Source organism: Chanos chanos, chromosome 2 (assembly GCF_902362185.1).
Source record: "Chanos chanos chromosome 2, fChaCha1.1, whole genome shotgun sequence".
In the NCBI taxonomy this organism is placed as follows: Eukaryota; Metazoa; Chordata; class Actinopteri; order Gonorynchiformes; family Chanidae; genus Chanos; species Chanos chanos.
Window position 1 is genome coordinate 54,274,980 of NC_044496.1, and position 13,754 is coordinate 54,288,733.

General features: G+C 37.9%; 1 protein-coding gene across 1 annotated transcript; it reads left to right on the forward strand.

Moving 5' to 3' along the window:
- The first annotated feature begins 8,835 nt into the window (after positions 1–8,835).
- rap2c (RAP2C, member of RAS oncogene family) lies at positions 8,836–12,797 on the forward strand. The gene is made up of 3 exons (XM_030765861.1): positions 8,836–9,334; positions 9,642–9,951; positions 12,305–12,797. The coding sequence occupies exons 1-2, from the start codon at positions 9,062–9,064 to the stop codon at positions 9,918–9,920; spliced, it is 552 nt and encodes a 183-aa protein (XP_030621721.1). The 5' UTR covers positions 8,836–9,061; the 3' UTR covers positions 9,921–9,951; positions 12,305–12,797.
- The last annotated feature ends 957 nt before the right edge of the window (positions 12,798–13,754 follow it).

Here is a 13,754-nt window from a genome sequence, read left to right on the forward strand (position 1 = left end):
CAAATGCTGCCGACATTTTAGATAGTCTTTCGTTTGTTGTCTTTAGAGTTTTCTCTTTTTTGTTGTTGTTGTTTTTTGTTTTTTTTTTTCTTTTGTTGTCATGAAAAGTAATATGTGTTTCATTTTCATGTTTACATTTTAAAATTGCGAAAACAAAACGACAAAAAAGACGTCTCGATATTTGTGAAATGTTAGCATTTTTCTTGTACGATAACTAGTTTCAAATATTGTTCAACTCCAAAATAGTGTACGAGTTATTTAGCCAGAGAGTTGGGGGGGGAAAAAAAAAACAAAACAAAACAAAACAAAAAAAAAACAAAAACATCCTGATCATTCTGTGCCTTTCAATTTACTGTTTGCTGTGAGAGTCTTCGTCGTTTTCTTCTGATAAAACTATAAAACTATATCAGCTCTATATCATATGGTAGAGTTTAAAAAAACATATATAACACCCCACCCCCTAATAGGTATATTAGAGAATGAGATCTGTAATAATCCTTAAGAGTGGTGTGTGTGTGTGTGTGTGTGTGTGTTTTGTTGTCATATGTCATATCTCTCTGATCTTACTCACTGTTGCTTAGTTTTATGTTCCGTTCATGCCCCACACGCTCATAAAATTATGTCATTTAATCAGTCGAGCATCATTTGATGTGATAAAAAAAAAAAATTTAGTGAAGTTAGTGTTATTTTTTCATACAAGCTGTAATCTAATTGTTGAATTTTCTGTAATGAAATCTTTTTTTTTGTTTTGTTTTGTTTTGTTAAGACAGAGATTTAATGGCTCACGTTCGTGTTGATGTTCTAAAGAAACGTGAGATAAAATTACTCATTCCTCCAGTTTCTTGTAAGAAACTGCCTTAAGCAGCTGCATTGGGAGTGTCGTTTTATCTAACGTAATTAACATGCTTCTGTAGTTGTGTAATTACAGTTCTATAGATAGTGCAGTTTAAGGTGATGTCTCACAAAGAGATTTTTTTTTTCTTTTCTCACAGCAGTGATATTTTCAATCAAAAAAAAGTATCTCACAAGTAGTTAAAGAAATGTCCTACAATTCCCTGTCGTCTTCTGCCTGACGGCTGTCACATTCGCCGCGTTAATCCACTGTCTACTGCCCGCTGCAGTGCAGCCAAAGTCTACCTTCCCAATCTGTTTCTTTTTTTCTAATGACTCTGCTCTCTCTGCCAAGATTTACCCCCTGCCCTTTCACCCCCACTGTGTGACTGTCTGTCTGCCTGTCTGTGCTTATTGGCCGTGTTGAGGTACATTACACGGCAGCAAGAAACTTCGTAGATTTCGAGATAGATTGCCGCTTTGCAACGGGAAAGGTTTAGCCAAAATGACCCTCACAAGACAACTACAGAATGTAAATTAGTATTTTTTTCTATTTCTTCTATTTCTTTCTCTCCTTCTCTCTGTCTCTCTCTCTCTCTCTCTCACATTCCCTCTCTTTTTCTTTCACTCTCTCTCACACACACACACACACACACACGCACACACACACACACACGCACACACACACAGACGCGTGCACTGAGACTGTTGTTTGTTTGTCAAATCTCCTGGAGAAGAAATGAATTCTGAACGATTGTTGATTAGTGTTATGCTTATGAAAAGATATGAGTTTGACGATACTGTATGCTCACTAAAACGGTTCTGTCATGATGAAGCACTTCTTGTTTAACGCTGTATTAACGCAGGTTGAGAGGGTCCTATGAGAAAAGTCAATAGCACTGTTTCTATTCCAGTGGGACTATGTGTGCCATAGACGGTGTCTGGGTAGAGGGATCGATAAGGTGCAGTTTCTACAGATGTGATGGTCGTAGGACTGGTTTGATTGGCAGTCTCTTCCTAAACAAAGCGAACTTGCCACTTAAAATCGGAAATCTGAAACTTAGAGAAGGAAGTTATGAATTCCTAATACAAGGAGCATTTTTTGTGAGGAAATAGAACCCTTGTTTGAACCTTTGTTTGTATTTGTAGTTATCATCAGTCAGCTCCTTATCATGGTATCATAATTGTAATTAGAGTGCTAAGCAGTCTGTCTGAATGTAGTGATTGGTGTACTGATAACCTTTGGTGACCTTTTCAAGTGTGTGAAGCTCCTGCCCTTGACCAGATCTTGTGAAGATTTCTGTTAAGAAAGACAGTTACATGCGCTGAGACCTTTAAGATAATTGCCACAATGCACTGTAGATACCAGGCTGCCTCAAGTGCTCGTTCTGTGGACACAGTTAGACAGACACACCTTGGTGATAGGTTGAAACAAAAACAAAAAGAAATAATGGGAACAGACTTGTCTTGCCTGTCGCTTTGGTTGACAGTAGATATGTGTGTGTGTGTGTGTGTGTGTGTATATATATATATATATATATATATATATATATATATATATATATATATATATACACATATATACATACATACATACATACATACATTTGTGTGTATGTATATATACGTATGTATATGTACACATGCACACACACTGTAAGAATTGGTGGTCTCAGTAGTGAAATGATGGCAGATTTTCCTCTAAGTTGAAACTTCTAGAAAGTGAAACTATAGACTGGCTTTGTAAAATGGTTGTCCATATTTTCAGATGATGTATTTTTAAGTTGCTTTTGTTTGTTATATTGTATTGTGTTTTTTTTTTTTTTACTTTTTATCGTAACCGCGTCGGTTGAAAGATTTTTAACAGGTTCGAATCACTGATTGTGTCCTTACTTTCAAAAGTCGACAGACTCTAAATGTTCTAATGGGGGTCTAGGTATGAACAAGTTACAGGTGAATGAAAGCAGTGGTTGAGAGGGGAAACGCTGAAGGTTGTATGATAGTAGCTAAGGAGTAAAAATGTGGCTCTTAAACTGAAAGAGAAGGAGCCCGTCCGTTTCAATGTGCTGTACAGCGGTGTTGAAAAACGACTCCTCCCACTTCTTTGCCTCTCTTTTTGGAACCACAACCTGTGTCAACTTTTCAACATATCAACGGGAGTACATCCAAAAAAAAAAAAACGAGAAACAAAACACTGTTCTGAGCACTGTTGATACACTGTACTAACAAAAGAATCTGAAGAAAAAGAAGAAGAAAAAAAAAAAAATCATGAATTATTCATTTTTGATCATAGGCCTTTTTTCTTATGTTCCTGTTGTTATGACGTCACTGCAGCTGCGCTGTTCCATGACTGAGAATTAAAAAAAAAAAAAAAAAAAAAGGAGTCACGCTGAGAAATGCCAGATCAAATGAAAACAAGACAGATAGAAGTTGAATCTGTGAAAGGCGTTGAGCAGCTTGAATTTTTTTTTTTTTTTTTTTTTTTCTGACCAGATCATTTTCAGAGAGTAAGACATGTCAGAGCATTGGAATTCAGAGTACACCCGTGCAGTGCAATAACCAGAGAGACCACGTGTTTTAAGTGTGGCACAAGGAATTTAAGTCATAACGTACTCAAAGGTCAAATGCAAAACCACCGAAAGACTGTATACTGTGTTATGAAATGTTGAATGTCTATGATATATAGATTTTCATGTTGACGTGTATTAAGATTATTTTGGATAATACTTTTGGGCGATCTAAAATCAGTGCTTTTTTATCTTTAAAAGAATTGCTGAAAAACTCAGCTTAACCTTTAATTTGTATTGAGTCTCATTACCCAGCCAAGGTATAGAGCTCTATCTATCTATCTATCTATCTATCTATCTATCTATCTGTCTATCTATCTATCTATCTATCTATCTATCTATCTATCTATCTAGTTGTCTAGCTATCTAGCTGTAGCTGGCTGTCTAGCTAGCTAGCTAGCTAGCTGTATCTCTCTTTCTCTCTCTCATTGAGAATTATGCCTTCTCCAACTGCTGTCCAGCTGGAATTAACAAAATACTTGAGTGACAAAAAAAAAAAAAAAAACAGAAATTGTGCCTCGTTGGGGGGGCTTTAGCGTTTAAGAACACTTTATCAGAAGTGTTTATTCATTGTAAGAGGTAGTTAGTTAGGGTAAGCTTATATGTAAATATGCCAGAAACATCTTCACTTTAGTTTTTCCATCTTCTTTAAATGTTTTTTCTAGTGGTATCCGGTATGATTTTAGTAATATCTAAGTCTTTACACATTGTGCTGGTGTTTAAAGGAACATCTGTCTAGTATTTTAGTCGTTTTAAAATCACATTTTTTTCACATCAGTTGCTTATTTTACCTTAATCATCTCTCGTCGCATGAAACTCAAATAACCTGATTCATAAATAGTTTGTGTAGTTTGCAGATAAAGAGAAACAAACAAACAAAAAAAAAGAAATATATATCTATATATACCTATATACAAATTTGTATGTATTACAATGATAGACTCATTGTTACTTATGATAGTAAGTTGTTGTTGCTATGGCAACAAAACTACAACATGGCTACCTTTGTATATCTTAATTGTGAATTTTTTCACATAGAATAAATTGACTAGATACAATGTACAACGTTAACTTATCCAGAAAGGGAATGTGTAGATAGATGGTCTTGGATCAAGAAATGATTGAATATTTTGTAAGAAAAGATTTTAAAAAATCAAGGTGAAAGTCCTTATGTCCAAAGGCCCTTCTGGGACATCATATCTTAATTTTTTTTTTTGTTTTGTTTGTTTTTATATATTTTTTCTTTTATTATAACGGGGGTTGTTGATCGGGTTTTAAGAAAATTTAGTACAAGTAGCAGCATCTGAGCTATCTGAAATGATTGGATGGATGCATCTGGGGGAAAAAGAGACACCTTTGGTCTTATTTCCGTACCTTTATTGAAATGACATTACACGATAAAATGTCGCCATAGAATCATTTGGGGGGAACTGTCATTACGAAATAAGATGGTAATCCAAAATTGCAATGCTTATGGTGATAGTTTATGGGAAGAAATAATAGGAGATGTTGGACTCATTTGTTTACTGGAAAGCATTGTGTGCATTTTATCCAATGGTGTGCTCAGTAGGGCAGTATTGTATATGAGCTACAGGTGTGAAGTCTCTTTCTCCCCCCCCCTAAGGCCCACCCAGACTGCATCCCAGCTGTGCTGGGACCCATCGGTGTACGAATGTGTAATATTCACCTTATTTGCACTTATGTACAGAACTAATTCAAAAGATTCAGAATTTATTTTGAATATAAATAGATAATTAAACATATATATATATATATATATACATATATATATACATAAGAGCTTGAAATGGCTGTATTGTTCAGAATACAGGTTAACAGTGATCCTTTTAATAGGCTCTAAAAGAGGTAGATGCTGTACTGGGGTTTTTTTGAGGGATTTGTCATTTGTTCTGTTTGCTGTTGCCCTTGTTTTTTTTTTTTATCACAAAGCATGACGATGCTTCTTCTGATAAAAAAGGAAAAATTGGTCACACAAGAAGCTTTGTAGTTTGTTATAGCTTACAAAAACCGCATTGAGCACTGCACCTGTTATATATCTGATCCTGAAGACAGTTTTAATTGAGAAATACATACTTAACAGTTATGATTTTTCATCCTTTGCTGTCAAACCTGTGAGAACTGTACAAATGTTTTTTTCACCAAAGAATGAATGGTTAGTCATCTCTAACCGTAGATACATAATGATAAATCAGTTTCACAATTCGGAGAAACTGAAATTCACTGTGTTTTCACAAATTTAAGTCAAGGGGAAATCTGTGTCCTTTTTTTTCCTTCTTCTTCTTTCCCTTCCTCCCATAATCGTCTTAGGTGCTTTCCTTTAATTTGTGTGTTTCGTATGAGTCAATGAGATTCACACTAATATTGCTCTGCCCCCTGCAGGCTGTAAGAAGCACTTGCAGGGAACATGAAATTAATACTGTTTCAGTGACAACCCCGTGTCAAAATAAACCCAAGAGCCAGACATAGCAGACACCGACCGTTAGCTTCAGGATCATGATGTATCAGGAATGCTCTGTATCTGGTTACACAGCGTAAGGATCTTGAGTTCATTGAGTTGTACTGAATTTGTTGATGGTTTGTTTTTGTTTTTTTTCTCCGTATTTACAATCATTCTTCAAAAATGAACAGTAAATCTGAATTCTCCTCTGGATCTTAAGCAAAATCAAAACCATTACAATCAAAGCCAACAACAACAACAACAACAAAAGGAAATGCCTCTGTTAGTGCAAACGTGTACATTCGATGCTCTTCAATTGCTTTGGAAGCCATTAATTTTGTTGCCATGGCACTTGTCCTAGCAGTGAGGGAAAGACTGAGTTTTAGTAGATTGCTACATATCTTCACACCCTTGGACCACATGGAGAAGGTCCACAGCCTTTTGACTCTGCTCTGATCTCAGCGTTTAGTGGACCGAGTCAAATAATGAACCCTTCATTTAAAAAAAAAATGAGATGCCATGTTAGGCCAGTTCTTTGACCACTGTGCTTAAGAAGAAGACAAAAAAAAAATTCAGTCACCCTTCTCTGTCCATTCTCTAGTGCCTAGATGTGTGATCAGAAATCACCACTCTCCTGTGGCCTGTGCATCAAAACCATGTCACATAAAAGTCTTTTAAAACTTTATGAGGCCTGTTTGGTAAACTAAAGCCCGATTTTTTTTGCTAAGTGGGATTTGTCAACATTCAAAGTTTTACATATGTAACAAATGAAAACTACTCCCTCAGACATCTAAGGTTTGGTCCCTTTTGAATGGCATTGAATTGAATGTGGTTCTGGTAGCTTAAATGCTGATGGCTATGTTAAGTGCCAGCAAGTATATTTAGCAGTTCACATTGTTTCAAAGCCATATGTACTAGATTCCTCTTTCCTTCACTCTAGGACACAGTGAAACTGAATGCTTTGACTCTTATTAGAATTTAAAAAAAACGCTTCTCTTTATATTTAGCTTGTCTTGCTTGTATGTGCTAAAGAAATGTGCTTCTTGCCAATCTTTTTTCTTATGTATAAATATATAGATATATACATACCTGTATTGATCTTTGTTATTTTTGTTTGACCTTTTAATAAAAGGCACTTAAATGGTTATGACTGTGTGTTAACTGTTGTTTTATCTTCCTTTATTGTCTGGCAAAAGTACTGTAACAGACTGGAGATAATTCAGAGACACGGTTGACACAAATAAGTATTGAAAAAGAGCCAGGCTAAAACCAAAGAGGAAAATAAGTAACAATGTGTATGATTGTTTTAGTATGTTACATAAGCCAAATCTGATCAGTTCAGATTCCAAGGACACTGTGTTGACAACTGTTGCTATTAGGTTCTGGTTTTTTATTTCTTATCAGAACACCGAGCATAGAAAGGAAGGGTGGTGACATGAAACAGTATACAGAACCTGAGGGAACTATCTGTAAACACAGCTTAGGAACTGGAACTTCATTTCTCTTTGCTACGGTGACTATGTTCAGGAATCTTCAAGGTTCTTAAGTAAACTTCTGTGGAGACAGCCAAGACACAAAAAGGAGCATCAGTACATCTAAGGACCACGCCAATGTCAAAAGCTTTAAGAGAACTAATTGGGTGGTTTTTAATGTCCTGGGGGTTTTTTTTCTGTTTGTTTTTCTTTCCATATGTTAAATCACCACCTTAGGATTTTGTAAAAACACATTTCTGTGGTGGGGAACTCCTTGACAATGTTGGTAAATTTAACACGATGGTGAACTTCAAGGAATAATTCTCACAGCCCTTGTGCACACTGTGCCTTCTGTATGTCACACTGAACTGTAATTTATTACCTTGTCAAGCATTTCAATTCGTTTAGGTTTTGACTCACTGATTTATTCGTGTCGTAAGATTTTTCATTTCCTTAGCTTGATAAGAGCAGCGCTGACGAGGTATTGTTCGCCCAGAGAAGTCCTTTGAACCAACCAGTGCCAATGTGGCGTTTTAAGCGTCTCAAAATGTATATCAGTCGAATTATGTAGTGTAATTTTGTTTGATGCTAATAATACATGTTGATGAAAAATAGAAAAGCTAGCCTGTTAAGTCAAGTTTGTCGCACACTGATCAAAACAGTCATATTTCAGGAAAGTCCAGACAACATGCCATTATCTGGTAGTATGCCTGTATTCATTTAACGGCCCCTAACAACAACACGGAGGAAGGCAGTGCATGAGGGCTGAATTTTTTTAAATTCACTGCATTGAAATAATTACATACAATCACCTGTTGTCTCAACGGAAAAAAAAAACTAGATCACGACGGGATTGCCGTCCACTATCCATTGGTTAGACTGAGATGGAAAACGAGCCCGCACCATCGTCACTGCGCAGATCCAGCAGGGCTGTGACTGATAGGTGGAGGGAGGCGAGGGAGGACTAGACCAGCGATCACAGTAGGGGAACAGTATGGCTTCAGGATCATCACAGACAACGTGTAGGGTGGATGGTAAGTTATTGGATTGAAATACGAACCCATTAATTAAGGTAGTTTGCGAGTCAAGAGGAGTCACTGCACGGGAAATCAAGACGGAAAGTCAAGACGGGAATCCGTTTACTAGTGTGTGTGACAAACGGACGGTTGCTCTTTAACAACACCGGTTGCAGTCAAGCAACGGTATTTATTAGCAAGAAATTGTTTTAGGGAAAGGCTAGCAAGCTAGCTAGGATAAGTTAGCGGGATAGGTTTTTGAAGCTTCTCTCATAGAAACCAACATGGAAAGAACCTCAAATACATCGTTTGTCTCACCATATTAACCTGCAAGCTTGACTGCAACTCAATGGCAAGAATAACCAAGCGCCCTGTATTGGAAACAAGGTTTACTGTTAGCAAGTAGGACTTGGCGGTGTAAGGCTCCTTATCAAGAACGGGCATGGAGGGGCGTTGCAGATTTAGCTAGCTAGTCAGCTAGCAAAGCACAGGACTCCAGACATTTTTTTTTCTTTTTGGCTACAAACAATCTGGTTTGTGTGCGATAGGGCTGGTATTTTCATCCTTTGTCCTACCGGCATCAAATAAATCATTAGCCAATTTCAATGAGACATCACTTGCTTTTAAACATTTGAAGAATTTAAATTAGTTAGGTTAATTTATGTTGGGTTAGTAGATAGTCATTTAGTCAAGGCTCAGGTCAAGCTTGCCGCCCTAATGAAGGAGTACAAAGTGGTTGTCCTGGGCAGTGGCGGCGTTGGGAAGTCAGCGCTGACTGTCCAGTTTGTCACCGGCACGTTCATCGAAAAATATGACCCGACTATCGAAGATTTCTATCGCAAAGAGATCGAGGTGGATTCATCCCCCTCTGTGTTGGAGATTCTTGATACCGCAGGGACGGAGCAATTCGCTTCCATGCGAGATCTGTACATAAAGAATGGACAGGGCTTCATCTTGGTGTACAGTCTCGTCAATCAACAGTCGTTTCAGGTAATGGTTCAGTTACGCTTATTAGTGATACTTTTATGCCTAATGTGGACCGTCTGCAAAAACTAGTCCAATGCTTCCTGGGTAGTTAGAAGATATTGTATGTTGTCCACGTTGGGTTTTGCTAAGTTGTATTTTGTAATTATGGTTAATGTTATATCGCTAATTAGTTATGACCAGTGTCATTGTTGGCTCAACAGGTAGCAAATAATCAAAGGTCTGTTGCCTTTCAATTTTCACTAAATAATGTCACAGATTATTGAACGTACACTGATCATGAGTTTCATCTTTGTCATTTCCTTCTTCCCAGGACATCAGACCAATGCGGGACCAGATAGTCCGCGTAAAGCGGTTTGAGAAAGTCCCTCTGATCTTGGTGGGGAATAAGGTGGACCTGGAATCGGAGAGGGAAGTTTCTGGTTCCGATGGCCGTGCCCTGGCACAGGAGTGGGGCTGCCCCTTCATCGAGACCTCGGCCAAAAGTAAAACCATGGTAGACGAGCTGTTTGCGGAGATTGTAAGGCAGATGAACTATGCCACATTGCCAGAGAAACAGGAGCAATGCTGCACAGCCTGTGTGGTGCAGTGAGGGGCCAGGCCTCACCACACTTAACCCCCAGGTATTGTGCTTTTACAATCCCAAAAACACACGCAACCCCCCCTGTCAGCTGTTTTTGAGAAATTTATTTTAGAGTGTGACTAAAGGCTTCCTGCATTATTTTTACAGCCCTCACATTGACCATGGCTGAATTTAAATTAAGGTCTTGTTTGAAAGGGAAGAGAATAAACAGAGAACTTCTCTAATGCTGTGTTCCGTGGTGCCATAAAAAAGATTCACTTCATCAAGTAAAATCAGCCCTAGGGTGAATTTTGTTGGTAAGAGGACTTTAACTGTGAACTCTCGAGTGTGTCCCATAGAACAGACCCAGTTCAAACTCAAATCCAGTTACTAAAAGCATTAAACTTGTTTGTACTGCTTTAGCAAATACTAAATTTCTCGACTAACAGGCACTCATTCAGTAACGTCACCTACAACGCATGGGTCAAGTCAGTATTTCACAGACATCCGAAACGGGCAATTATCTATGCACGTCTGCCAAGCACTTAAGGAACACTGTTTTGTGGCTTGACTTGCCAAAGCCTGTGTTTGGGTTTTTTTTTTTTTCTTTTCCTGTTTGTTTGGTGCAGTGCAGTGTAGTCCATATTCATTGGAATTCCATTTAGATCTTGATATCAAACCAGTTAACGGAATGACATTTCACAGAAAATGCAAAAGACGGTAACCGAAGGCATTTCACGCTTTATCACAAGATCAAACGGAGAATGTGGTCTGAAAACCTAAAACTGTCCAGAGCCCAGCGTATGGGAAACACAGTAAAAAGAGAAGGGGGGGGGGGGGGGGGGGGGGAGCAGAGCGGCATGGGTGAACAAACCACACGAGAACAGGGAGATTCCCAGCAAAGAAGGAGGAAGACCCGACATCCTGAATCAAAAGCGATGTTCCAAAACAGGAAACTTAGATCTGGAGTGCTTTAAAAGTCCCCAGCAGATGCTCTCTCTATTGTTAGTGCAAAGATTTCAACCTGTATATCTGCACCTTACTGCAAGCCTGAGAGTACATAAAACACGTGAGAGATATACTGAGAAATGGAGCTCCATGTATACAGGCTTTAAACTTGTCTCTCACAAGCATGTACCACGGTCACTAACATGGATACATTCCACTCAGTATGAGTGAGATGTGAGAAACATCAGTGCCTTTAGGAGCATGCCAGTGTTCAAGATTTTAAGGAGACTTCTCTTTACTTACTGAGCGTGTTTTTTAATTTGCAAAATCTGCCATTTTCATAAGCTCCATAGAACATTTGACCGTTGTGATCCTCTACCTCAAAAAAAAAAAAAAAAAAAAAGAAAAACAAATCTAACATAATGGTTCAATTTTAAGAGTAGTATCCTTTTACATGTTGCATGCTTTGTTAATGGTTTGGACTTGATGATTAAATACTTGTTTTCAAAGGGACTGTTCTTGAACTACAGATCACTCTAGAGTTTGAAGCAGTATTCTTATAGTAATGTTGTTTGCAAACTGAAGTCACATTCTTTCTTTGGATTAACGGATGTCGACACTGCCTTTTAGGGGGCCTGGTGGCACCATAACGTTTCCATATGTGAAGACGTGCGTTCACAAACCGTATAGAACTGAGCGTGGACCAGATCCTCCTGAAGTCAGTTATTTGAGATTGAATTAAAGTTCTAATTCAGTTAAATCTATGAACAAAGAAACCGATGGAATTGAATTCAAAGTGGAATCCAGATCATTTTTTGTTAATCCTATTGTTTGGCTAAATTGTGGAGATCCTTAATCTGGGCTGTTTAGGCTTCATGATTAGCCCTGGAAAAAAAGTGGGAAAAATGGAACTGTGTAGTGTAATATTGGATCCCTGTCAACTTTTTTGAGCAACCGTGATGCTGTTGATTTCAGCATTTTAGCAAAAATGCGTCTGAATCTGCCTTGAAATGCCTGTCAAATTTAAAACCAGTTTAAATAAGGTGGTGTTGTTTTAAAATGTTGATCTATGGTATTGTTAAGTTTTTGGCAGTGATGTTGCAATGTCCATGGCATTTTTACTTTTTTTTTTTGGTCATGTTTAGATTTTTTTTTTTTTTCCGTATACATATATTGCAATTTCCCTACTCACATTTTATGTCAGCCTGAGTTACAAATTGCCACTGGACTGTCTGTAGATATATGGTATTTAATATTGCTTCCTCTGAATGGATTTTGAAAAAGTTAGCGTTGATGCATTGTCAGCAAATTTGTGAACCGTTTTTTTTTTTTTTTTGTTATTGTTGTTTCTTTCTTCCTCCCCTTCATTGTTATGCCTTGCATGTGTCTGTGTGTCTATGTGTGTTGGACAATTAACGCATATCTAAGATAATCCACATCTTACTCTCTGCACCCTGTCTTCTCAGGCCCCTCACCTGGCAGAATGCACCTTTTCAACCAGTTTCTGCTTCAGTGACATTTGGTCCCATCAGCCACAAAAGCCACCACTGAGCCCCCTCTACCTCGGAAGCCTGTGATTACGTGAAGAGGCTTGTGTGTCTTTGCCGTGCTGAAGGGAACTCAGCGGAGCGACATACGAATCTTTGACGACCCTTGAAGTGATGAGCGTAGAGTGTGCGCACACACACACACCTTCAGAGGAGCTGGTCTTTGGGGTGATGGCAGTGTATGCTATAAAAAGGACAGACAGCTTTTGGGAATGGGGCTAATATGGATGTCTATTTTCTTAGTGGGAGCAAGGGTAATGATTAGGGCTTCTTCTGCCCTGAAGGTGCTCAGTTATACATCCCCAGTTTTACTTTTAATGTTATGTTTAATATCTAATTTTAAAAGTGATAACAGCCATTTATGCAGGTTTTGAGACCCTGGACTATCTTAATGTGTTGCTTTTTACCCCTTTTTTTTTTTTTTTTTTTTTTTGGAAACAGTCGCGTTTGCTTTTACTCATAATAATCTATTTATTAAAGTCTTTAATTACTAAGGTAGATACATATTGCCTTTTTTTTCTTTTCTTTTTTTTTCCTGTGGGCTGTTTTGGCTTTTTTGTGACCACAGTATGCTTTGTTTCTGAAACTGAAGTATTAATGATGCCTTAAAACGACTTAAGTCTCAACTGTGTGTGTTTACTGAGTCTACTGCTGCATGCCATGGTTCTCTTGTACAATGCTGTCGACATATTCCAACACTGTTAAGTTGTAGTATGCCCTGTCAGCTGTACCACTCTTGTCTTTGCTACTGTAGATATGCGGACACATTTTTAGCCAACATGTGAAAACAGCCTAAAACCCAGGCAACAACAAGAAAAAAGAAAACAAAACACAAAAGCTGACAGGTGGCTGCTGTTTAAGGAATTCCTATCTGTGACAATCAAACATTGCCGATCTTCCACTGACCTTCCCATTCTGTCTTTCTGGAAAGAACCAAAATAATTTGTTTAAAATGAACCTCCTGAACTTCAGCAGTAGGACAGAAAAACGTATGTTTTTATATAGAGTGGCATGAACTCAACTTCTGATCAGGTTTTTATTGAACATGTGACCCTAACAGTAGTTTTGATCTGGAAATATGATCTTTTATGTTAAAAGAGACTTGACTGAAGGAAGTATAATGTTACTCTTTCTGTCCCGTTTACCATAGTATACTGCACTGTTTGTGACAAGTTTTAACAGTAATGTAAAATGATAATTCATCATTTCCTTTTCTGTTTTCTTACTTTTTAAAGTTTCCTGAGCAAACTTTATAGTTAAAACCAGAATATCCAAGTGATGGTGCTTGTACCCAGTTATCTGCAGAGCGCATGATGAGGAATTTGCTGGTTCTCGTGACAGCCTAATACAGCCCATTGTTTACCTGCTG

Coding starts and splice junctions, on each gene's coding strand:
- rap2c (XM_030765861.1), top strand. CDS start 9,062: ATGAAGGAGTACAAAGTGGTTGTCCTGGGCAGTGGCGGCGTTGGGAAG. Junction 9,335..9,641: donor TCAATCAACAGTCGTTTCAG/GTAATGGTTCAG, acceptor CCTTCTTCCCAG/GACATCAGACCAATGCGGGA.